General features: G+C 42.1%; 1 protein-coding gene across 3 annotated transcripts in view; it reads left to right on the top strand.

The window, feature by feature from the left end:
- Positions 1–6,465, top strand: part of LOC144768669 (proto-oncogene Mas-like) — a 108,759-nt gene extending 102,294 nt beyond the window's left edge. For all 3 annotated transcript variants that reach the window (XM_078652493.1, XM_078652510.1, XM_078652501.1), the window contains exon 3: positions 654–6,465. In XM_078652493.1, coding sequence (XP_078508619.1) covers positions 694–1,695 — 1,002 coding nt within the window. In that variant the 5' untranslated portion in view covers positions 654–693 and the 3' untranslated portion in view covers positions 1,696–6,465. The remainder of the gene's footprint in view (positions 1–653) is intronic.
- The last annotated feature ends 19,243 nt before the right edge of the window (positions 6,466–25,708 follow it).

Here is a 25,708-nt window from a genome sequence, read left to right as displayed (position 1 = left end):
ATGACAATCTTATTAGTGATTTATACTTATAATAATTTCAGAGCATTTTGCTTATTCTTTAGAGGCAGTCTTTATGATTTTAAAATTATTTTACTATTGACTGAGGATGAATTGAATTGACTTATCATTTGCCTTTTTGCTTGCATTAATGATTTCTAAATTTTAAATAAACCTTAATGGTTTACAAATGAATCTTGTCCTGTGTGGATTTCTAGGGTGGATTTTCCTTAGTGGCTTACTTGCAATCTTCTTCAGGTGTCCAGTTTGTTCAACTAGGAAGAACAAGTGCCCTCTCTAATCTCACAAGCTGAAGCCTCTGGCCCTTTTCCAGCTTCTGACTATGTTGTGACTTCACAAATCAAAGCAAAATATACCCTTGAATAGAACTGAATGGCAAAGGTCCACACTACAGTACTTATGTAATTCTGTGTCCCAAAACACTAAACATCTTAAGTGATTGCTCCAAGCCTTTTGCCCATTGACCAAGCTAGTGTCATTCACAAGAAGGAGTGTTGATGTACAATGACCATCTGAAAGAGAAATTGTGGGTTGGGAGTGTTCAAATTCTCAATACATAATAAACTTTAGTCACTCAAAATACATTATTGATAAAATATTCTTGAGTTATCTGTCTTTTTGCTTCTTGTTTACAGGGCAGAACGCGAATGCTACTGAATCATTGAGTCGGTGACTATGGCAAATCAAACCCCAAACAGCACCAGCACTACTGAGCAAGAGTGGTCTGCAGAGGTTTCTGATTGGTTTGACAGGCCTGGCGAGGAGGATCATACGCTTTTACTCACTCTGAGGTGCCTCTCTCTCATCTTTTCGCTGATTGGCTTACTTGGAAATGGAACTGTACTGTGGTATCTTTTCTTCAGAATTCCATCAACCCAGTTTACCGTCTACATTCTTAACCTGGCTCTGGCAGACTTGAGCGATCTCTCCAGTTCATTCGTCACTCTGCTCTATGTCTTTGGCTACCCGGCTGGACAGCACTCTTCAGACCTAGCTAGGAATGTACTGCTGACCCTGAGGCTCTTCCGTATCCTAGGCTACAACACCAGCCTCTATCTCCTCGCGGCTATCAGTTTAGAGCGGTGCCTATCTGTGTTCAAGCCAATGTGGTACAAATGTCAACGCCCAAGGCATCAGTCAGTTATTGTGTGTGTGATCCTCTGGGGACTCTCCTGTTTGATGACTGGACCCGAGTTCTTCTTCTGTGATGAAGTGATGTATGAAACTGAGGATTCTCAGTGCTCTGCAGTGCTAATAACATCATTTAGCTTTGGTTTCATCATTGTTGCTCCACTCATGGTGATTTCCAACCTGACCCTACTTTGCAAGATAGGCTACAGCTCCCAGCAGCACCAAAGTCCAAAGCTGTACATTGTCATTGTCATATCTGTACTGTTCTTCCTCATCTCCACCATACCCCCACGCATCCTAGAACTCCTCCTCTACTATAAGGTTCTTCCACCAGGGAAATTGTCATTCTTCAGTGCTCAACACGCCAGCATGTTCTGTTCAACCATTAACGGCAGTGTTGACCCTTTCATTTATGTGTTTGTTGGGGGTCTTTGGAAAAATAGAGGGAAGGGTCACATCCATGCAGCACTCCATAGAGCCTTCAAGAGTGAGCCATCCATAATTGGGCATGAGGGAAAGAACAGCATAAGTACATTGTATGGATGAATAGCTTTTCTGTTCCTCACAAACCATGAAAGATGATACATTTACATGGCTGTAACCGTAACATTCAGAAGAAACAATATACCCTGCCAGTGGTAATACATATGGTCAAAAAACATGATAATTGAAACAAAAATAACTAATTTTAATAAGCTAACTCACATTCACCCATTCATTAATCGAGTATAAAGGTCACATATCCATGGTAGCAGCATACATTAATGTCTTATGAGCAAAATAAATTGTAACTTGCCTTTAACACATTTGTTTTCTGTTACTTTTGTTTTGCTATATCTAACTCGGATCACTGACAGAATATCGAGGAGCAAAATATCGACCTGGCAAAATATCGATGACAAAATATAGAATGCCAGAATATCGAATTTCTGTCTCCAAATAGGTAAGTACAAAAATATCAAATCCAAAATATCGATGTAAAGAAAATAGTTTGTAAAAATATCGAATTTTTTAAATGTCTAAAAAGTAATGCAAAATAATAAAATAACTATTATAAATAAGTAAAACATACTTAAAAATACTTAAATAATTTTAAAATGAATACATAATTAATGTAATTAAAAAATAAATAAACATGCATTGTTATTTTTTAATACATATATATTTACTTAATAATATTAAAAAAGTATTAAATAATTTTAGCATAGGATAGCGGGTAGAATTTACTATTCCTATTTCAGTGAGTGCAAGAGTAGGGAAAGCGTTGGATAGCGGGAGGGTAAAAATTACTATTCCCACTCCAGTGAGTGCAACAGTAGGGAAAGCGCTGGATAGCGGGAGGGTAAAAATTACTATTCCCACTCCAGTGAGTGCAACAGTAGGGAAAGCGTTGGATAGTGTATAGGGATAAAAATGACTATTCCCACTCCAGTGAGTTCAACAGTAGGGAAAGTGTTGGATAGCGTAGGGGTACAAATTACTATTCCCACTCCAGTGAGAGCAACAGTAGAGAAAGTAATGTTTTATTATTTAAATAAAAATAAATTAATTATCAATACCAATAAAAAATTATTTACAATGCATTACCAATTACAAAATATTTAATAATTAATTATAAATACCAATACATTTTCTTTATTAAAAATTAATCACCTATTAATTAATTACCCACAAATTATTTTTCAATACCAACAATTATTAAGTAATAGAAAAGTACCAAGTAATAATTAACAGTAAATTAATTATCAATACCAAAAAATAATTGAAATAATGAATAAATTACAATTAAATTAATTCCCACCCTATTCCCCTATAAACCCACAACCCGCTCCAAATAATTACTACAATTAATAAAATTTAATACGAATTAAAAAAATTCATTACCTATTAATAATTAATTAATAATACATTAATTATCAATAACAATAAATAGAAATAATTACTTAATAACAATTAAATTAATTCCCACCCTATTCTCCTATAAACCCACAATCCGCTACAGAACTAAAACGCAAAATTAAATTAAAAATAATTAATAATTCCTAAAAATTAATATTGAAGTTACTTTAATTAAATTAGTTCCCACCCTATTCCCCTATAAACCCACAACCCGCTATGGAATTAAAGTACGCCAAAAGTAAATAACATAAAGGGGTCGATTCCGATTCGGGAAACAAATCCGTAGGTCGATTCGTATTCGTAGCCGTTTCCGTCCGAATCACGTAGTATGATCTGTTGGCTCGAAATACGTATGAATCGTCGTGAACTGTACGAAAGTGAAGGGTGAGTCCGTACGACATAGACCCGCACAGTAAACCGTACGAATCGTAAACATGCCGTACGACCCGCCAAGTACGCTCCGGACCGGGGAATGGGGACGCGATTCGTACGGATACGTCGGGTATGAGCAATTCATACGGAGATCTACACTATCGCATAAGCACCGTACCCCTAAATTCAAGGGGAGTACGCAGGGGGTGTACGCACCGTACACGTACGACCTTGGGGGATACGGACCGTACCCCTACGCACCCTACAGCTACATTCATGGGGGGGTACGCACGGGGACATACGCACCGTACCCCTGTAATCCAAGGGTGTACGCACCGTACCCCGATGCACCGTACCCCTGCAATGATGGGGTGTATGCACCGTACACGGGGGTCCATTCCGTACGCATTTCGCGCTGAAATCTGGTTTTCTGGACGTTTTAAACTCCCGTAGCAAAAGCGTCGTACGGGGTGCTGTAGACACGATTCGTACTTGCTGGGTCGGAAAAAGCTGCATCGAACCGTAGGGACGTTGCGTACCGCGTGTTGCGAATATGATTCGTACGGATCATTGGGTTGTACGGTCTTTGGTACGAATCGTGCGGAGAACTGCATTGGGTACACATCGTACTACATCATACGTATGGGTACGGTTCTCCGTACGATTCGTACGGGAAAAAGGCTCTGTACAACGATTCGGACTGGATTTTACCGAATCGGAATCGGCCCCAAAATGTATTACTTTAAAAAAATTCAAACATACATTACAAAAATAATACATACTTTTAACACATATACTAACACTCAAAACACTATAAAAAATCGATATTTTTAACAACTATATTATGACTGTCGATATTACTAACTTCGATATTATGGAAATCAATATTTCTTACCTGAATTTCATTATTCTGCACCACTATATTTTGGCAATTCAATATTCTGTCCATTTTATATAAAAAAAACAATATTCTGTCAATTTGATTATTTTTTTCTTGATTTTGTGACTGTTCACCATCTAACTCATATGTCTTATCTGTTACAAATCAACTCTACAGCCCTCGCCCGTACACAGCTTGATGTAGCCACAGAACATGGTGTAGAACACACCTTATGCCCAACCTTCCATGCACTAAGTCACCCTGCACATGTACTTTAAATTTCGACTATGAGCAGTGGTGGTTGGCTGCAAGACCTGGCCAGTGGCCAGGTTATGTCCTCAACCTTCCATACACCCAGTCACCCCCACCCCCCATAGTGCCCTTTGGCTTAGTGAACCATAGGCAAGGCTTAGAGCTCATCCTTTGACTAGATCCTACAGCCAGTCTGAAGTGCAGCCAGACCATATGAGACATGGTCATCCTCTGTTTCAGAAGAGGTTCTTCATAGAGACTGACCTGTACTTAGCAAACTATGCATTCAAACAATGTGGAACCTTGGCTTCTGGCGTTCACCTCAGGATTTGGCTGCCAGACCTGGCTTGAGCCAGGCCCAGATGTGCACCTCATCACAAACATGACCTATATCCTGTCTGCCTTGTTACAAGAGAATTAGGTATTACCAGATTACCCGTCTGCCAAATTCTAAATGAGGCCCGATAAATCTTTTCTTATTCCGGCAAAAAACTGTTAATTTTTAGTGCCTGTGTTCCTAGCTTAGGGAATTCAAAACCAAGTATGACACCCCAGTTTTGCATAGAATATTGAACATCACGCTTCCCTCACAAAGATTTTTCTCAATCAAAGATACTGTGCACTGAGCAAAGAAAATGCAAAAACTGCAACCTCCATTCTGGAAACTATGAAATATTCATTGATGCATTTTTAGTTCATATTTGGCTTCTACCCACATGTTTTCTACTCATAAACTTTACATCTATAGTCATTGTTTAGGAACCATATATACCAATACAATAAGCACCTCAGGAAATTATTTCATACATTTTTGTGGAGAAATGGAACATTGTGAAAATAGAAGATGGATGCAGTGGCTGTGCAATCAATTAGATCTAAGGAAGTGTTGGTTAAAGGATTTATTCAGGGAGATGTGGGGGGGAGGGAGTCAGCTGGGAAGATAGGAGAGTGATCAATGGTGACAAGCACGCCAGGCAGCACTTTGTTGACTCACTTTATCACCAGTACATAGGGCCTGATTTATAATTTGGCAGATGGAGTCATCTCTGTTGGCCTGGAGGAGGACGTAACTCCACCCATAAAAATTAGACGGCGTATACTTGTACAGTGTTGGCAGGACTGCTGTCATGCTGACAGTGCCGTTAAACTATTTTTCTTTTCTATTTTCAAAACGAAAATCCTGAAGTGGTATTTTTTTTTTTTTTTTTTTTTTTAAAGAAAAAGAAAATGCTCCCTTTGTCATTGTAGTTGTCTCCCATGTTGGGGAAACATTTAGCAGTTTATACTGCCCATTACCACCAGGTTTTTGCATACCCCTAATATATAAACTGGACCATTTGTGCATGAGGTATTCCATCAAAAATAACTAATACTATAACTAAAGTGATTTGACACATTTGAATTGTTGATAGAATGGGAGGAGATGTGTCCTGTCATTTCTCTTCTAGCCTAGCTATCGAATAGTCATTACAAGAATCATTAATACATGTTATCAAAATAATTATTGAAACCAGTACTGTTCATCCCCCATTTTCACAGAATGGTTGTTCAAAGTGTTAATTTGTTGGTATTTAGAAACAGGAGTAATTTACATGATGATCTGAAAAATATCTGGTTCAGTTGCTCGTTTTTGCTACAAATTATTTTGTACATCATCATTTTTCAGGTATTTTCTAATAGATCTTTGCATAGTAATGTAATGTCTTTGACTACAGGGGCTGTTCATGGTGATTATGTGTAGGTGCCTCCTGTATTGTACGATATATAATCTTGACAGAATAATTATGACAATGGCACATGGTTGAAAGTCCTATTAGGATTGTGAACTTTAGGTCTGAGCGATGGGTGTACTTATGGCACAATATCTCCTACACCCAACTGAATAAACTCAATAAACACGTTTAGACTTGTGACCTTGGTGTATCACTGTTTATCTCATCTACATGTGTCTGTATTTGTCACAAATGTGTCTCTATTTCCCTGAAAAGCAACAAAGAAATTTTAACTCACATGCATCGTAATGAGTGGATTCTAATTGTCCATTGTGTTTGTTGAAAGCCAAGGATAATTTAGTAAATAATATATTAATCTTTTTTTTTCTTCATTTTGCGAGTGCAACCTTATTTGAGAAGCAATAGAAGGTTACTAGAGATTGGGTGCCTTCTTGAGCCACAATTGGAATACTATTTTTTTTAGCATAAAGGGGGTCATTATGATGGCGGATTTTCCACATACTCCGGGCCGGCGGAAGCCACCGCCGGCCCGGAGTATGTGGAAAATCCGCCGAGGAGGCCTGAAAGACCCACCGCCAAATTAGGATGGCTGGTGGGTCTCACAATCTGTCCGCCGCTTTTCCGCCGCGGTCGGAAGGCGACCACGGCGGAAAAGCACTAACATGGCTGGCGGTGTCTATCAGACACCGCCAGCCATATTAGGATGTAGGGAAAGTAATGCTTTTCCGCGGCGGCTTTGCCGCCGTGGAAAAGCATACGGACATTCACTTTGGGGGCCCGTTGCGGGCCCCCTGGGTGAAGGTTGCGTGGGGGGTGCACATGGGGGGTACCTAAGGTACCCCCCTGCCTTTGCGTGCACGAAGCGGCAGGCACCGCGCGGTGCCTGCCGCTTTGTGCATGCAAATGCACTGCTTTCGTTTTTTACATTGCGGCGGGTGCTGCTTGAAGCAGCACCCGCCGCAATGTAAAACATACAGGATGTGACCGCCAGGGTGGCGGTCACATCCTAATTGCCATGGAGGGACCGCCGCTGCCCATGCGGACGGTCCCTCCTACTCAGGGGTGGCGGACGGACGCAAGTCCGTCCGCCATCCTAATCGGCCCCTAAGTGTGGTGGCTTACCAGCTGTAACTCATTGTCAGGAACACAGCAGCAAAATGAGACGGAAAGCTAGTTCCACTCATTATATAGAGTGTTTTGAAGACAGGCTAGTTCCACTCAATATATGGAGTGTTTTGAAGACAATGACGGACATTGCATAGTTAGTGTAAGGTACTTGGGGCAGATTTATCATTCTTTCACACAGCACAATGCAGTAAGCCACCTTGCTGCGCTTCATGAAAGGGAAAGTACAGGAATGCGCTGTATTTGCCATTATACATCTGATTCCTGTCCTTTCCTAGTGTTGGCGCACTTTTGGGTGCCTAGCACCAACGCAGGCACCCTTGCGTCATGGTGCAAGGGCGCCTGCATTGTAGGCAGGTGTTTTTTTATGCAGCAAAGGACACATTCCTGCACAAAATCAATCCTGGGAGGCATTTTTCTCTTTCTACATGGGCTGAGAAAACGCGGAGAAATAAAGATATTTCTACTCATTATGCCTCACCTGGAAGGCATAGCATTTTTTGACGCATTGCGAGGTCTACAACTTGTGGTAAATATGGGAATGGGAAAAAATCCATGGGTGGATGCCTGGAACACCAAAGCCCCACCCATGGCACACCTCACTGCCGCATAGTAAATGCAAGAGAGTAATTTGCACTGCTTTGCACTACTCTAGATTTATTAAGCCATGTAGGGACACGCAAGGTGGCTTTCCGTGGCTTGATAAACCTCACTTAGGATTTATGTTGTCCTTGAGCCCACTTGCGTGCCGCAAAAGTGGCGCAAAACCTTGATAAATTTGGCTCTCTATCTCTGTACCACGTTCCCACACAATTATTTTTCCTCCAGACTTCTTTTACTTTGAGCTCTACAGCGGGTGTAACCTACCAATCCACCTGCTTATAAAGCAGAACATATTCTAGATTTCATGCCTCGCTGGTCACCTCCGCTGCATGGCATAGTTAGTGCTTTACAAAAATATATGGATACATTTGAATTTTAAAGTTTAGAAAATAATGCCAAACACAATTGCCCAGTATATCTGTAAATTGGCCTGAAAAGACCAGTAGTGAACTTAGATTTCAACTACCAAAAATCTTTTTTAGGAATTCTAAAATATATAGAATATTCTGCTTGAAACTAGCTGTATTGCATTACCAATTTTTGTTTGGATTCACTCTCACTTCATGTGTTGTCACTGGGAGGGAGAAGTCTACTGTGCCCTGTTATTGAGATGTTATGACTCAACAAAATCTGTAGCATGTTTCCACAGTAGGAAGGGATGCCAGTGGCACTCAGGAAAGCCGTGCCCACAGGGGGAATAACTAGTGTATGCTGACAGAATACTACCAGAGGCACCGAGGCCCACGTGTTTGCAGTGTCCGTTCCACCAAAATTGTAGATTTGTTTACTGCCATACAATGTGATAAGTACTAATTTTCATTAATTACTTTAGGATCCATACCCCCGGTGATATGCCTCTGCATGCTCAGCACAAGGCTAAGGACAAAAGTTGTCTGAGGTGATAATCTTTATGGAAAGGGATGCAATTAAACTGGGAGGGGGTAAATGTTCTCTATATCTGATGATTCATCAATCAATCAATCAGTAGATGCGTAGAGCACTACTTGTCACACGTGAGGTTATCCAAGCGTATGGATTTTTGATGCTAGGAACTCAGGTGTAGTTTTGATGGATTACAGCATGTACTCAGGACAAGACATGCATCCCTTGCTAATAAAACGGGTAGAGCGATGACTGGGAATTTGATTAGGATTGTCTAGGTCCTGTTCACTACCAATGGCTGACTCACTTAGCGTGTAAAACACCTTGACTTGAATTACTCCAAGAAGAGGTTCAACCTGTAACAAAAGAAGAATTAAAACTTACCTCGTGAAAGTTGTCTACTGCTCTGCCTGAGACTCTGCAACAGCATTTTGCTTCAAAACTAGTGGTGTCTGTGGCCGGCTAATCTAGGTGGTTAAGGTTGGTAAATGTCCTACCATTGATGACTGTGTGTCTCACTGGAATGTCTCCTTAGAATATTGAAGTTACAGGAGATGACCAGTTGATATGAGGTAATGTGTACCTGCAAAGTAAATTATGAGAATTCCCTTTCATCTCAAAGAAGGGAGCTGGTACCTAATGATCTGGCTCTGAATACTTGTATCCAAGGTTGAACTGCTAACAGAATTTGATAATAACTTTCAGGAGAGTGGAGAGGACGCCCTGCAATCTCTCTAAAAAAACACAACATTTCCTGGTCGCTCCATTTTTCCTGTTGAAAGCTTTTCCAACAACATTTATGGCTATTGTGGGACCAGCTGAATTTTAAACCCAGCATCAGGGAGCCCTTTTCAGACGCTGCCAAGGACATTGCCCCAATGTCTTCCATAAAAGTCAATGGGTCAACATATCCTTTTCAGGTCAAGCCTACACAGCGCTTGCTCTGTAGGTGATGTGTTACTTGTGGGGTTTGAAGCCTCATTCAGCCGCCAAGATCTTCCTTGCTGAATATTTCTCTCCGAATTGAAATGCTTGGCAGTTCAGCAGACATGTTCCTGGGTTGCATTTTGCCGTTGTTTAGTAGTTTCATTGGGGGGACAGGTTCTGCACTGACTGACATACGTCGCCTCTTAGCGTCTTCCTAGCTCGTGACGCGGGCTCTCTCCCATTGGCTCAACACGCTCTGTTTCTTCAAGGCCTTCCAATCAGGCCACGACCGATGGTGCTGTCACATTCACATCATGCACATCACAATGAAAATATTCGGCCATGTTACTTAAACCATCGTCCAGAAAAAGCAGACATAAAATAAATCCTGCGTTTAATGATGGGATTTGCCTGGCACTTCAATTGCTGAGGTGAAGGTGGGTGTTGATTCTTAGCAAAGGCTCGGTCAACTCATGCAAGGACAGATAAGGAGAGACAAAGGTCACACTTTCACATTTTTACTAACTGGAGAGACAGTGATAGTTATAACAAAACATAGATGGGTGGGCATGTACATGATGACTATGAGAGTAATCTTATGCTTCTTGTGCCAGATGCAAGATTTACAAGAAGGATTAACAGCAATTATCTCAATGATAATGCCCTCTCGAATGGTACTAAATCGAAAAAGACTTTGCTTACTGACAGCAAACGTGGTTTAGAAACCACCTATGGAAGGTTTATGTAGTAAATTACAAACAAAACATTTGTAAAGCGATAACACTTCTTTATTTAGAATTTAAGCTGCACCCACGACTGGACGCTCACGCCGCATACGAGGATCGCCCACAACTGACGAACGTCGTTGGAATCCTGGCATGCCGCGTTCTGCACCAGATCGTGGAACCAAGAACAAAAGATACAAGAAACAAGAAGTATCCTCGTGCCGGGTGTCCAGCACGAGGATAACAAAATGGTAGAAACACTGAAATACTACAGTTAGTTAAAAAAAAAATGCTTTCAGGAACTGTGTATTTATTTTTGCCAGATACATTCTACACAGTGTTGGTTGGCACACATTGTTATGTAGTGCAATGAGCACCAGAAGAAAAGCTACGCAGGGAAAGGGATGAGAGCCACATTCTGGTTGCCTAGCCCATAGTTGTTGAAAACTGGCCCCAATCACCAGCTTCACTGTGGGAATTCTGAATGGCCATTCCATGGATTACGCCATTCAGAATTCCAACCAATTCCAACCAGCTAGTTGGTTATAAAGGGCACATAGTAAATGAAAATGCTTTATCAGAATTTAAAAGAAATTATTATTATTTTTTTTATACAGTTTTTATACCACAGACCAGGCCCAGTAAGAACATGAGGGTGTTGTACAGTCCCAAAGATAGTGATGGGAAACAAACTCAAAATATAGTGAAGGGTAACAAAACCGAAAGATAGTGCAGGGTAACATAAGATTTTAAAAAAGCATTTGCAATGCATTAGGTCTCGCATTTGCGAGGGTTTGAGCTATTGACATTGTAAATGACAATGCCTTTTAATTATGTGTTGTTTTTAAAACAGATAAATAAAAGGCATTGGCATTTACAATGCCAATAGCTTAAACTCTCGCTAATGCAAGACCTATTTCATTGCAAATGCTTGTTTTTAGTATGGCCGCCGTCTTCTCTGGTTGGCCCTTGGATTGTGGGGAGTTCCTGGGCACCCTTCCAACAACCTTGTTCCAGTATCTAGCAGCACCAAGCATTTAGGGTGGGGATTTTAGCTATATACATGATGTAGAGCTTGACAGATCATCCCCTTCCCTACAAGGGGCGGTGAGGTTTAGGCCAGCATGCTCCATTGGCTCCTGGATGTGAGATAGACAACTGCATAACCTGTGGCACACCATGAATCTTACAACAGCCGAATACTCTTATTTGTCTTCCATACACCAATTGCACACCATAATTGATCTATTTCTCTGCAATTTGGCAATGGCTCCCCACATTCAAGACACTGAATATTTGTGCCGCACCATCTCTGACCAAAGTCCATTAAAAACTTTACAGGATGCCATATTTCGAGCCACCATAGGCACATACATAGAACACTATATCACAGGACGATAAGGGCTCAGCGTGTGGCAAGGTGATCGGAAAGGACGTATCTAAGGCAGTAATCCGTGACCTGTGTATCAAAACCACATACGATGTGAAGGCCACACTCCTTGACCAGATATGACATCTAGAACACAAAGTGAGGGAGGTGGAGGTCCGAGCAGCAGTGGCAGTGGGTGACAAACACACTGTCATGGCCCTTAAGAAGGAACATGTGGCCGTGGTAAACAGGCTGGGATGTTTGGACTACAGGGAATATATTTGCTGTCAGCACGGTGAGGTGAATAAGGCAGGGCACCTATTGGCCTGGCTCATATGAGCTACTACCCGTAGAACCCAGGTGGGAGCCATACTGTCCCCGAAAGGTGAGATGCTTAACACACAGATGGGCATTCAATGGGTATTGTTAGTATAGTACAGAGCTTTGTACACAGATACTGGCATGAATGACGGACCGCTCTTGCAGGCCTATATGTGTGGTGGTGGGCCTCAGCAAGGCCTACTAGTGCTAGGGGTTCCCGCTTCTCTGCACAAGTCCTCATACCAATAGAATAGAAGTTGGCACAGAAACTGGAATAGAAAATACAAAGTTTATTAAACCTCATGAGGTGGAACTACATTCACACAACACCCTTCGGCAATGTATGAAGTAGCACACTGAATGGAAGGAGCTTGGTTCTTTTATACCCACACAGGGGCTCAAAAGATGGCGGTACAAGTACAAGAGAAGGTTTCAGGTACATATAAGGTGATACAGAAAATGCACAATCAACAAGTGGGAGGAGCTAAAAATTGCTAATTCTGGTGAACACATCCTGACATTTACAGACTAGGTACAGCTACAAGGACAGCTGCAAGTTCAACTGAGCATGTGCGAAGCAGAATAGGCTAAATATAACCTGTCTCTAGGCAGATTTCTAGAGCAGACAACAGCAAGGTAGGACAGAGCACATAGCACGCTCGTGGTAGCATATGGCAAACAAGATGGCTGCCAGAAATACAAAATGGATTCCACAAAAAGGACAAGATAACTTCTAAATACAGCATGGCTTCTGCTAATGCTAACCCAATCGCTGCAAAATTACAACATATGGATAGGCCACCCCATCCCCACATTGATCTGCCACATCGGCTCACTCTAGATGAGCCAATCACAAAAGACGAGATACGTGCTGTGATAGACCAGATGCCATGCATCAAAACCCCGGGTCAGATGGACCCCCTCTGGAGTTTTACCATACATGTAAATCAAAGGTGGCCCCGAAACTCCTCCAGTTGTTTACTGATGCTAATGAGGTCGGGGTTCTCCCTGCCACTATCAGGGAGGCACTGATAGTAGTTTCCCCTTAACAAAACCAGGACCCCCTAGATGCCTACTCCAATAGACCCTTTCCCCTTCTCAATAAGGACTTGGAAAGATGATAACCAACAGATTGGCATCGCTCATAGAAACTCGGGTCCACCCAGACCATAACGGAATCATCCCAGGCAGGAATATCTATTTGAACTTGAAGCAATCATTTTGCCTTATGGCGGAGACACCCCAAGAGCGTCCTTCTCACACATCAGTGTCATTAGACATTGAAAAAGCCATGACCACAGCATGGCTGAACAGCCTAACACACTACGATGCTACATACAAACTCTATGCCACATTACTGCCCCCGACCTCCAGCCGAAGAAAATTTGACAACCCCTTCGGGAATGCCTGCAGAACTCCAGTCCATGGAAGAGGGCTCTTGACTTTAGGTGCTGTCTGTGTGTGTCTTGGTTAGGCCTTGTGATCTCCTAACTGTGCACCTCAGCATTGGCACTCTGAACTCATTTAGGGCCCGATGTAGGTAAATGGCATTTACCGACTCTTAAATATCGAATTTTACCGATTCACCATTTACAAATCCGTAAATGCTATGTAGGTATTTTTACAGTTTTTGATACCGGATCTGTAACATTCGGTAATTACCGAATCGGTATTTACCGATTGGGTAATTGCCATCGATTCCTATGGGCCTTTAGGCCCATAGAAACCAATGTCAATTACCGAATTTACAAGGGGGACAGGGTGTCACTTTGACACCCTGTTGCACCACTGATTCTGGCTTGGGTGCCATGTGGCACACATACATTCCCTAAGGGCATGTATGTGTGTCACATGGCACAGGTGTACATGCACATATGTGTATGTACACAGGACTTCGTTATTTACCATGACATAGTATGTCATGGTAAAACACGAATTCTTTGGGGCCTGTGGCACTGTTTCCAGTGCCACCTACATATAGATTTCCCGATTCTGTAAATTTACAGAATCGGTATTTTACTTTACCGATTCTGTAAAATGTAGGCCCCCTACATCTCAATCACCAAATACCGGTCGGTAACGGCCGAAATCGGCCATTACCGACCGGTATTTGGTGACCTACATCTGGCCCCATGTTCCTTACTGCCTGTCATGTCTTCCCATATTCTCAAACTTGCTGTTAGTACCACACCACCTGCCGTTCCCAGTGTCCTCCTCGAAACGTTGCTCTATTGTACACATTATGATGCTCCCCGTGTTTGGGGGACGGTTGGTTTTGAATGTGATGAAATGATAAATAGAGTCTTAAAACCTAAAAAAAGTAAAAAGCCTTTCACAGCCTGGGGTGGCCTTATCTACTGAAAGTGCTGGAGAAAATGGGACTGGGACAGAAAGTAGGCTATGGATAAGTTGACCTTATTGCAACCCGAAGGCCAAGTCTTCAAGAGATATGACATCTCTAACACATCTGATCCAGCCAGAGCCACTAGACACGGGTGTCCCCTATCTCGGCTAATGTTTTACCTCATCATGGAGCCTCTTGTGGGCCTGTTTTGACAGAGGGGCCAGAGTAGAGGATATTGAGAGTTGGCACCTGGGTGGTCATATCGCTATACGTGCATGTCTACTTGTAGGAGTTACAGAGTGATCTGCCCCATGTGACAGAGATGTTGAATGGGTTTGGCGGGATCTCTGGGCTAAAACTGAACAGGTTAAAATCATGCTTGTTACAGGCATATGACCGAGAGGGACAGCTAGACATAGGCCCTGAATGGTGATACAACACCTTTAGATATTTGGGTGTCAACGTACAATAACTGATGATGAACTCATTCCGGGTTGCTTGGGCTCAATAGTGACGGCTGCGCTCCACTCAGGAATACCCTCCCTCTCTCCACGATGGACTGGACAGCCATTGCCAAGATGCTTGAGTTGCCTAGGTTACTCTACCACTTTTCTGTGCTTCCAGTGGTCGTTCATAGGGGATTCTTCAAGGATCAGAATAGCATCTTATCTGACCTTATACAGAGCTCGGGTAGGAAGAGAGTGGTTTTGCATAAATTATGTAACCCCGCTTAGACAGAGGAGGGCTAGCGCTCCACATTATGAGCTCTATTATGCCGCAGCACAACTGTGGTGGCCTGTGAGGTGACTGTCACCCGTCCCTAATCCTGAAGGGTCAAGAACTGGGAGGACTCTCAGTTTTAGAATGGCTGCTGGATCACAGGGGTAGCAATACCTCCATGGGTAAACTAACATGGGTTGCAAAGTACTACTGACATAAGTATGTTCTCTCCAAGCGACACCCTCCACAGTGGTCTCTGAGATTGCCATTGTGGGTGCTCCTGGCCTTCCACAGGGCTTACGATCAACACAGCATTAGACTGTGCACAGGCATGTGAATGATCTCATTAAGTGACATCTACATGCAAAATACACAACTGTCTTTCCAGTTTAGTATTGAAGTAAGACATTTCCTGATGTAAAATGCTTTGGTTAACAGGGTCAGGGAGATGTAGGGACTGGATATAGAGGAATTAAAATCGTCAGACACTTTACACCGGATACTTAATCACAGTAATAGCAGAAGGGCAGTCTACTCTAAGGTACACCTTTGAGAGCTCATACATTGGACTACCCTGGGCATTGGAATAAAGGATCTCTGAGGGACACATTTAAGATCCCTTTGCACCGCCGTAGCATCACATTTTGTGATGCTCCTGTGGGGCAAACCACAAAATCATATATAAGAGGCCACACAAACCCACATGGAAAGATGAAAAAGGCTCCCAGGATAATTTTGTTCAGGAAGGTGCCCCTTCCTGCACAAAAACAATCCTGCTGACAACACAGGCACCCTTGCCTGTGTTGGTGCTAGGGTGCAGAAAAGTGGTCAGCACAGGGAGAAAAGGACAGGAATGCACTGTATCAGATAAATACTGTGCATGCCTGCCCTTTCACTTTGACAGAGGGCAGTGCAGGTGGTAACCTGCTGTGCTGCAATATGCCAAATACCCATAAATCAGGCCCTAAGTGTGAGCAAGGAACTAAATGACAGACAATGGAAGTCCTCCTTGGAATAGATTTTTAAAAAGGTATCAAGGAGCACTTCCCTCAAATACATACAATGTGTCTACTTGCACCACACTTACCAACCCCCCCCCCCCCCACCAAGCGGGTCAATCATATGTTCTCAGGGATAGTACCTTTACATGACCTGGTAGGGATAAACTCATAAATTCATTTTCCACTACTGCAAGGCCTACCTCTTCCATAGGATTACATTGGGTTCCTTATTACATTTAATAAATCATAACTTTCAATTGGGAGCAGGTTGGCAGAATGAGTTGGGTGTCTATGGAATTGCAATTAAAGGCCCTCTTTAATGGTAAAGTCAAATTTTGAATCACAATTCTAAAAATGCCACTTTTGTGTATGTTACCTGTATCGTTGGTCACATGGCTACGTATAGTTGGCAATTGGTCTTTGTGTTTTGCTCCAAGACTGTGAGACAGGTGTTGGCAGGATGGGCCACTCTGAGTTAAATTAGGGGGAGTATACATATATACATTGTACTACCTGGCACTGGGTATTACTTTACAGGGGGTTATATACATTACAGGGCCATTTGGCCCACTGTCATCACCATTAGAACACATAAGTAGTAAAACACAACCAGTAACTACTGGTAACATTACAGTTAGCATAAACACATGATGCATCACATCTTAGGCATCATCCTAAATTACCAGTGTACCACAGTACACTCCTGAGGTGCACACATCACCTTAGGGCAATATGCCCCACCAGAACACAAGGTGATCTCTAGGCCAACTAGCCTTCCTCGGAGGCGGTCCCGTAATGCCCTTGTCCAAAAGTCATGGCTTTCCTGGCTGCTGATGCAGCCCTCAATTCTGGGCACAGTCCTCCCCAACCAGATGTGCCCACCATTGCATCTGCCTGCTATCTGGCGGTGCAGATGTATAAACAAGAAATCAGCACCAACCGTGTGCCCTCCCAGGTATGGGCTTCTCTTTACTCTGTGGGTTCCACACACAGCTGCCGTGATCGGGCGGTGCAGCTGCGAACAACGATGCTCGCCCCAAACTTGGGGCAACCCCAAAAAGTGCTCAGGTCAGTCTCTGTCCACGAGGGGGAGGGAAGCCGGCACCTGGCTTCCCCTCCTCTGCCCTGCCTCCAAATATACGATGCTCTCTCCCTCACAGCTACTGGAGCTTCCTACAAGGGAGCTCAGACCCACTCCCCATTCCTTGGGGGCTGAGCGAGTTTGTGGCAGCCGTCTCGCCACCGCTGATTCAGGCTCCTGGGCTCTACTCCTCCGCCTTGCGGCCTGGAGGCCAATCCTGTTTCCTTTCGCCCACAACCAGCCATGGACCTCTCTGATCTCCGGCAACCCTCCCGAAGCAGCGGGACCCGCCCCAAGGAGGTCAGCGATCACCAGGCAAATAAAGCCTGCGGGGCCTTCCCCTTCCTCATGGGAGCCCTGCGTCCTAAGCCTCACTTCGGGTTTTAGTGGCAATGAGCTGCAACCTCACTTTGTGCGGGGTAGGCTCCTACCCAAACATTGGTCACCTGTTTTCGCCGCTTTCAGGATTTGAGCCAGTGCCTTGGGCTCAGCAGGCAAAACAATGAAGCGCCCCTACCGCGCTTCTGGTGTGCAAATCCCGCAAGGTCCCTGCACATCAGGGATGCCGATAAGCACCTCCTTAAGGGCTCCAACTTCAAGCATGCAGTAGCGCTCACTACGCGCTACTGCAACATGAGGCCCAGACAAGGGCTCCAGCACATGGGAACCCTGGCAGCGCTCCAAGCCCAGGTCCCAGGCAATCAGCAAAACAGGCAGTGCTCGCAAGGCGCTCACACCTGCAGACACCAGCAGGCAACACTTTCCTCCAAGAAGTGCACAGGCAGGCCAGCACACTGAGGCTCCAAGACAGACAGCAGGGCAGCAGGTCAATCTCCAGCAGTGGTTCCTCCTCGCAGTCCGGCAGCCTGCCGGCCACAAGTAGGTGCCCAGCAGTACACAGCACTTTACATGGGGTCTCAGCCCCAATACTAGTTAGAGCCGTTGGTCTCCCCCTGGCCCAGGGCTCCGCGCCCGGTTCAAACCAGTTCTGGGGGCACTCACACCTTCCTCTAAAGGGGCAGGACCACCTCCTTTCTCAGTGTGGGCTCTGGCCCCAGACACACCACAGGGGGGCAGAGCCAGCATTGTGGAAGGCAGGCAGGTCCCACTCAGTCCCAGGTGCTACTCCTCCCACCACTCCAAATGCAGATGGGCCTATTCAGCCTAGAACTGACTCACCCAGCCCCTCTGGATCCACTGCACCTCCCCAGCCCCTGTGACTCCAGAGCCAGACATGCAATATCCAACATGCAGGCACAAAGACACATAGCACAAAATAGTGATAATACACCATTACGCAGCATTTATTACCACTATTCCAAATATACCAAACTTGACCTCTCTACTCCTCTAATGTCAGGAATTACCACTGAAGCACATATCAGGGAATCCCCAATGCATTCCTATGAGAGGAAAGTCTCACAGTAGTGAGAAACCAAAAGGGCTGTTTGTCACTACCAGGACATGTCACACACTTAGGGTACATGTCCTACCTTTTACCTACAGCACACAGGGCCGGACTGGCAACCGGGCATTTTGGTGTGCTTCCGAGCTGGGGACTAATTTCGTTGATGGGGACCTGCGTGTGCTGAACAAAGTTTGTTTTGCTTTTTTTATTTCAAAGGGCACGCAGGTCCCCATCAATGAAATCAGCACTCACAGCAGAGAAATTAGCCCCCACCTTAACAGCACACAAAAACGCCCGGTAGCCAGTCCGGCCCTGCCCAAAGGGCTAGCTAGGGCCTACCTTAGGGGTGATTGATATTTAGTAAAATGGGAGTCACAAACGTGGCACCCACTTTATTTGCCACGTCACATCGGCAGTAAACTGTGTGCGCATGCCCTGCAATGGCAGAGGCCTGAGACAGGTTTGAAAGGCTACTTTGGTGGGTGGCGCAAGCAGTGCTGCATTTAATTTACTGGACCTGGGTATCTGAGATACCACTTTACGAGCGACTGATAGGTAACTTAAATACGCCAAACAAGTGTAGACCAATCTTACCATGTTTTATCATCAATAGCACATGCACTTTACACTGGACAGCAGCGATAAAGTGCCCAGAGTCCTAAAACCACCAACACCAGGTCAGAAAAAATACCGGGAGGAAGGCAAAACAGTTCAGGGATGACCCTGCAAAAAGAGCCAAGTACAACAGGGAGGAGCTGTCACCTATGACACTTGTACATCAAAAGGCCCTGCCTGAGCACAAAGGCATTTGACACTCGTCTACTGTGCAGCTGGAAAGACTACACTCTGCTGGACCGCTGCATTGTTGGACTGCTGCCCTGCTAGATAGTTACCCTGCTGCCCTCTTGCCCTCCTGCCTTGAGTGAGCTTGTCAGCCCTCTCCACACCTGGCCCCTCCTGAAAACATCTTGGTAGTAGCTAGAGAGATTGACTGGGTTGAAGGAACGCTTCTCAGACAGTTCGGAAGTGGGTCAAGAGACGGCATGACTCCATTGTGTTTTGAGATTTGTAGGTGTACTTCCCAAGTGGCTGTTAAACTCCCCTTGTTTAGGTCGACATCCAAATTAAAACTTGCTACATATCCTTACCTGCTCCCCGCGGACCCAGACTAAGTGTTAGTTTGGCTGTATGCGACCTAGTATCCTAGAGAAGGGCTGGTTATCTTCCATCTGGGGGGGTATAGGACAGTTGGGGTGAACGAGAAGGTGGAGCGAGGCTGGGGCCACAGAGTCTGCAGGGGTTATCCATTGACCTGCTAAGAACCAGTAGCACCGCATTAGTTGATTTTGTTGCCGCTCAAGTAGAAGATCTACTCGGGAAGTAGCCCTTTGACCGCAATGCTCGCAACCAAAGTCCTCCTAGTGACTGTAAATCATGCTAAGGGATCCCAAATCTTTCTCCCGCTCACCAGATTGTATTCTGAAGCCTTGTGTTGTTCCAAAAAAATAATTCTGCACCACGGAATTCGGGCGGAAACTCTTTGTTTCAAGAGTAACACAAAGTCATCACAATTCTCCATTTCCACTTCTGGAATTAAAATTCCATCTAAGCCTATCAAATACCCCAAAAGTCCTAAATACTGCAGCCAATAAAGTACAATCTCCACTGAAAAAGTCCTCTCTCCAAATACCAACCTGATCCGCCACAGCAGTGACCCTTCTTACACCTTAGGTTTGCAATCCACACACCATAATTTTCCCAAATGCACCCCATCATCAAGCACAAAATACTCATAGTTTCTTTCTTTTATACAACTTAAGTGGGGTTACACTTCCATGTATTCGTCTTGTTTTAATGCTCTCTAGAAGCCTGTCTACTCCCTGGAGCTAGGTTGTCAATATACGAGTCCCTTGAATAAAATAAACAAAATAACAATATTGATGTGTTTCTACATAGGTAATCAGTTTGCCTCTATCTAGCACTACGGTATTATTATCCTATTTAATAATGCTCATTTGACTCAACTGGTAATGCTGGCACAGTTTGATGGAATTTAAATTGGTGACCTCCAAACACCAGCAGAGTGTAGAGGTGTGCATTTAGAGGCATATTTATGAGAGGCATGCACCGGCATTGTGCCACAAATAGTGATGCTGTGGCAGTGCACACAGTAAGTCATATTTATGGAAAAAGCATTTCCTAAAATGTGTTGTTTTATAAGGTTAATGTGGGACAAATGCTGCAACGAAACCAGCTGCAATGTAGGGGTTCCCTGCAAAATCAGATGTGAATCAAATGCAGTGATATTTATGGGTATGCCAATGCTTCACGCATCATTATGAAGCGCATTACAAAGCTTGAAATGCACCAGAATTGCTGTGCATTGGCAACCCAAGCATAGGAAATGACACAGTGGCTGTGGTACAAAAAGAGCAAACCCACAAAGCAGACAAAATATTGAGTTTTAAATATCGACATACAATAATGTCGATGTTTAAATATCGAAGGGACATAATATAGAAGGTAAGTTATATTGATATGTTTAATATCGATGCTAGTAATATCTATGTTACTAATATCGATGTTACTAATATCGATGTTACTAATATCGATTTTTGTATGATGTTTATGTATATTATTATGTATTTATTATGTATTTAATTTTTATTTATGTACTTTAAGTACATTTTTTATTTTAGTACTGTAGCGCGTTCCGGGTTTATAGGGGAATAGGGTGGGGAGTAATTTAATTATAGTAAATTAATTATTAATTATTAGGAATTATAAATTAATTTGAATTAATTGGTAACTAATTTTAATTATTTGATTAATTGATAATTATGTTCTGTAGCGGGTTATGGGTTTTATAGGGGAATAGGGAGGGAAGTAATTTAATTATACTAAATTAATTATTACTTTTTAGGAATCATAAATTAATTTTAATAAATTGGTAATTAATTTTTATTAATTGGTAATTAAATGTAATTAATTGATTAATTGATAATTATGTTCTGTAGCAGGTTATAGGTTTATAGGGGAATAGGTTGGGAAGTAATTTAATTATACTAAATTAATGATTAATTTTTAGGAAATATAAATTAATTGTAATTAATTGGTATTTAATTTTTATTAATTGGTAATTAATTTTAATTAATTGATTAATTGATAATTATGTTCTTTAGCGGGTTATGGGTTTATAGGGGAATAGGGTGGGAAGTAATTTAGATGTAATTAAGTAATAATTTATTTTAATTCATTGTTTTGTTAATTATATTATTGTTAATTAATTATTAATTTGTAATTTATTATTATTGATTGGTATTTATTATTAATTTATTTTTACTTCATTATTTATTGCTAATTGTGTTTTTAATAATTATGTATTGGTATTTGTAAATAGCTTATATTTATTTAATAATTCATTTTTGCATTATTTTAAATTATTAATTTATTTATAAGTATGTTATTTTTACCTTCTACACTATCCAACACTTTCCCTACTGTTGCATTCTCTGGAGTGGGAATACTCATTTTTACCCCAACGCTATCCAACACTTTCCCTACTGTTGCACTCTCTGGAGTGGGAATAGTAATTTTTACCCTTACGCTATCCAACACTTTCCCTACTGTTGCACTCTCTGGCGTGGGAATAGTAATTTGTACCCCTACGCTATCCAACACTTTCCCTACTGTTGCACTCTCTGGAGTGGGAATAGTAATTTTTACTCCTACTCTATCCAACACTTTCCCTACTGCTGCACTCTCTGGAGTGGGAATAGTAATTTTATCCCTACGCTATCCAACACTTTCCCTACTGTTGCACTCTCTGGAGTGGGAACAGTAAGTTTTTACCCCTACGCTATCCAACACTTTCCCTACTGTTGCACTCTCTGGAGTGGGAATAGTAATTTTTACCCCTACGCTATCCATCACTTTCCCTACTGTTGCACTCTCTGGAGTGGGAATAGTAATTTTTACCCCTACTGTATCCAACATTTACTTACTTTTTTAAATTTGTTTGACATTTTTATTAATTTTTATTTTTATTATTATGTTATGTGTCTACATTTATTCATAATTTATAATATTTGTATTTATTTATAAGTTATTAAAATAATTTTTAAAAGTTAGTATCATGGAAGTAAATACTATGGGCCCGATTCACAGAACTAACTTAAGACAAAATCCTAAACTTACTACTTTTGGTATTCACAGAAGTTAGGATTTTGTCTTAAGACAGACTTAAGACAGACTTAAGTTAGGATTCTATCTTAAGTCTGTCTTAAGTCTGTCTTAAGACAAAATCCTAACTTCTGTGAATACCAAAAGTAGTAAGTTTAGGAATTTGTCTTAAGTTAGTTCTGTGAATCGGGCCCTATGTATTATATTTATATATTTTTTTTAATTAAATTATGTATTATTTATTAATTGTAAATATTATAACATATTTTTAGCTATGTTTATTACATTTATAAGTATTATTTTATTTGTATTACATATTTTTTTATTTAAAAAACAATATTTTATTAATAACGATATTTTTGACATCGATATTTTTTTTCTATATTCTTGTACTTACCTTGTTAGAAATAGCATGTAGATATTTTTGTAATCGATATTTTTGTTGCGATATTTTTGTAGGTAGATATTTTTGTAAACAATATTTTGTCAGAGATTCGTGCTGCACAGGTACACGGATTAATATGCCTTAACAAATGTAAATGTACAGGACAACACAAAACACACCTACATACAAGGATGCATCCTTGCACAAAGTTGTAACGTACCAAGATTTTCATCTAGTTAGCACTCTGTGCACCAATACCATTAAAACTCTGATATAGCTTTTACAATTTCACATACCGTGTGTCCCTGTCATTTCCCTTCACAGCCAGAACTTCTTCTTTCTGCCTAGGGCCAATAGTGTCATCCATGTGGTACAATGGGGCTTGACATGATGCTGGTCAGCATTACTAAAAACCTCACATGCCTGAAGCGTGCTTCAGGCATGTGATGATAGACACCTTTGACCTTCAATATCCAGCCAGCTCATCCCAGCAAGCTGACAGGCTGTATCCCATATTAATACAATGTATACATGTGTGTTTAAAGAGTGTTGGAAATATCTGAAATGCTCGGATGACATAGTTTTTAACATCGAACTTTGACCTTGTGTAGGTGCACTGTTTACATTGCCATGTTCAATTCTTTGTCTTATAAGTGGACATCTCCCATACAACCCAGGGTGAGGTGAACGGCTTCACGGGCTCCAGTGCTACCAGTATGTTTAATAAGTATATGTATCTAGCTTTTTGACATCTGTGTGTGATCTATGTGAATTGTGAAATCGTAAAGTTGTTGTAGTGTGTGAAAGTTCAGATGCAGGAATTCACACACTGGTGGACTACGTTAGACTAGCTAGCACCAACGTAGTCAACCTTTATCATGGTGCAAGGTAACCTGCATTATATGCCACAAAGTTCTGGTACGGTTGAAAACAGATGACGGCATGCATACACATACTAGTATGAGGCATTGTCTTATTTGAACTATGCGCAGACAAATGCAGCCCTGGGAGAATGAGTGTACTGAAAAATGTATAAGTAAAGGTCAACATGTTTTTAGTACAAGTGTATTCCAGAAGCTACAGGTCAGATTTCAGTTTGTTTGCCTGTGGTTAAATTAGTGACATGTAATCAAAATAATGTTTTGCAGGAGATAAACCACTACCCTCTATCCATGTTTTGGCTACCTAACACCGAGTAAGTAAAGTTTGCAATGAGAGCAGCCTTGTGTGACTCATGATGAGTTATGCAATGCAGAGGCAAACTATCTGGACTGTCTTACCTTATCACCTTTCACGTGTGTAGATGAGCAAATTTCAGCCCACTTGCATGATGCAATACCAGCACCTGAATTTTTTGTGGCATGTGTCCAATTTCAAATATGAGTGTGACTCATTGGTCTGAATGATATGGTTGTAATCATATTGTGAATACATTTCCATATTGTGCACCTACACTGACTGCACTTGACGCAGTTTGCCTTGCTCAAGTAGGATACGTCTTTGTACTGAAGGTATAGTGTGCCTATCTCTATCTCATCATTTTTAGTTGGTCTGGACAGACACATATGATTTTATGACAATGTCCACCTATTTTCACACACATCATGTACAATTCAGATTGAGCACATTTTTTTTTTAATGTACCTACCCAGATAACATGACAGCTGACCTGGAAAAACTTTAAACTTCATAAGGATCGCTGCTGCCACATTAGGCACATTTCTAAGGCCTTCCGCAAAATTGGTAAACTGTACCAGAGGGCCAAAGCGGGGGGGGGGGGTCCTGGAAGTTCGACAGCCAAGACAAACAAGCAGCATCCGGAGTTTCCCACACTACTTCAAGTTAGCAGCAGCAGACATCAGCGCAACCCCAAGCCACACTAGGGACATCTGCACCCTCCCAGCCACGAACTACACAACTCAGGAGTCCAAGAAGAGCCCAAGATTCTGTTTTCAAATATTTCATCCTGAGGGAACTGCATAAAATCAATAAAAGGATGTCTGGCATACAATAGGAGCAGATCAGCCTGCAAGAACTTACACTCAACATTCAAGATGCCATGGTGCAGGTTTCCGAACTTGTGTGACCTCTCCCGCTGGACATACTGTTGTTTTTATTGTATAGTTATTAGACATGTTTGTTAGGGCTTAGTATAGGTATAGTGTAGATAGGTTTTAGTTTTAGATATTTTAATAGGTAATTACTAATCTTTTTCATAGTTTTAGGTTTATAGGTGGGTGGGGGTTATGTTTAGTGTTTGAAAACTTGAAAACATATAAAGGAAAAATTACCCAAAAATATCAATTTGTTTAGCTTTACAGTATAGTTAGTATATGTATAGGTGTAGTTG

Source organism: Lissotriton helveticus, chromosome 1_1 (genome assembly GCF_964261635.1).
Source record: "Lissotriton helveticus chromosome 1_1, aLisHel1.1, whole genome shotgun sequence".
Lineage (NCBI taxonomy): Eukaryota > Metazoa > Chordata > Amphibia > Caudata > Salamandridae > Lissotriton > Lissotriton helveticus.
Note: the sequence above shows the minus strand (reverse complement) of the source record. Positions and strands in the feature narration are given on the sequence as shown.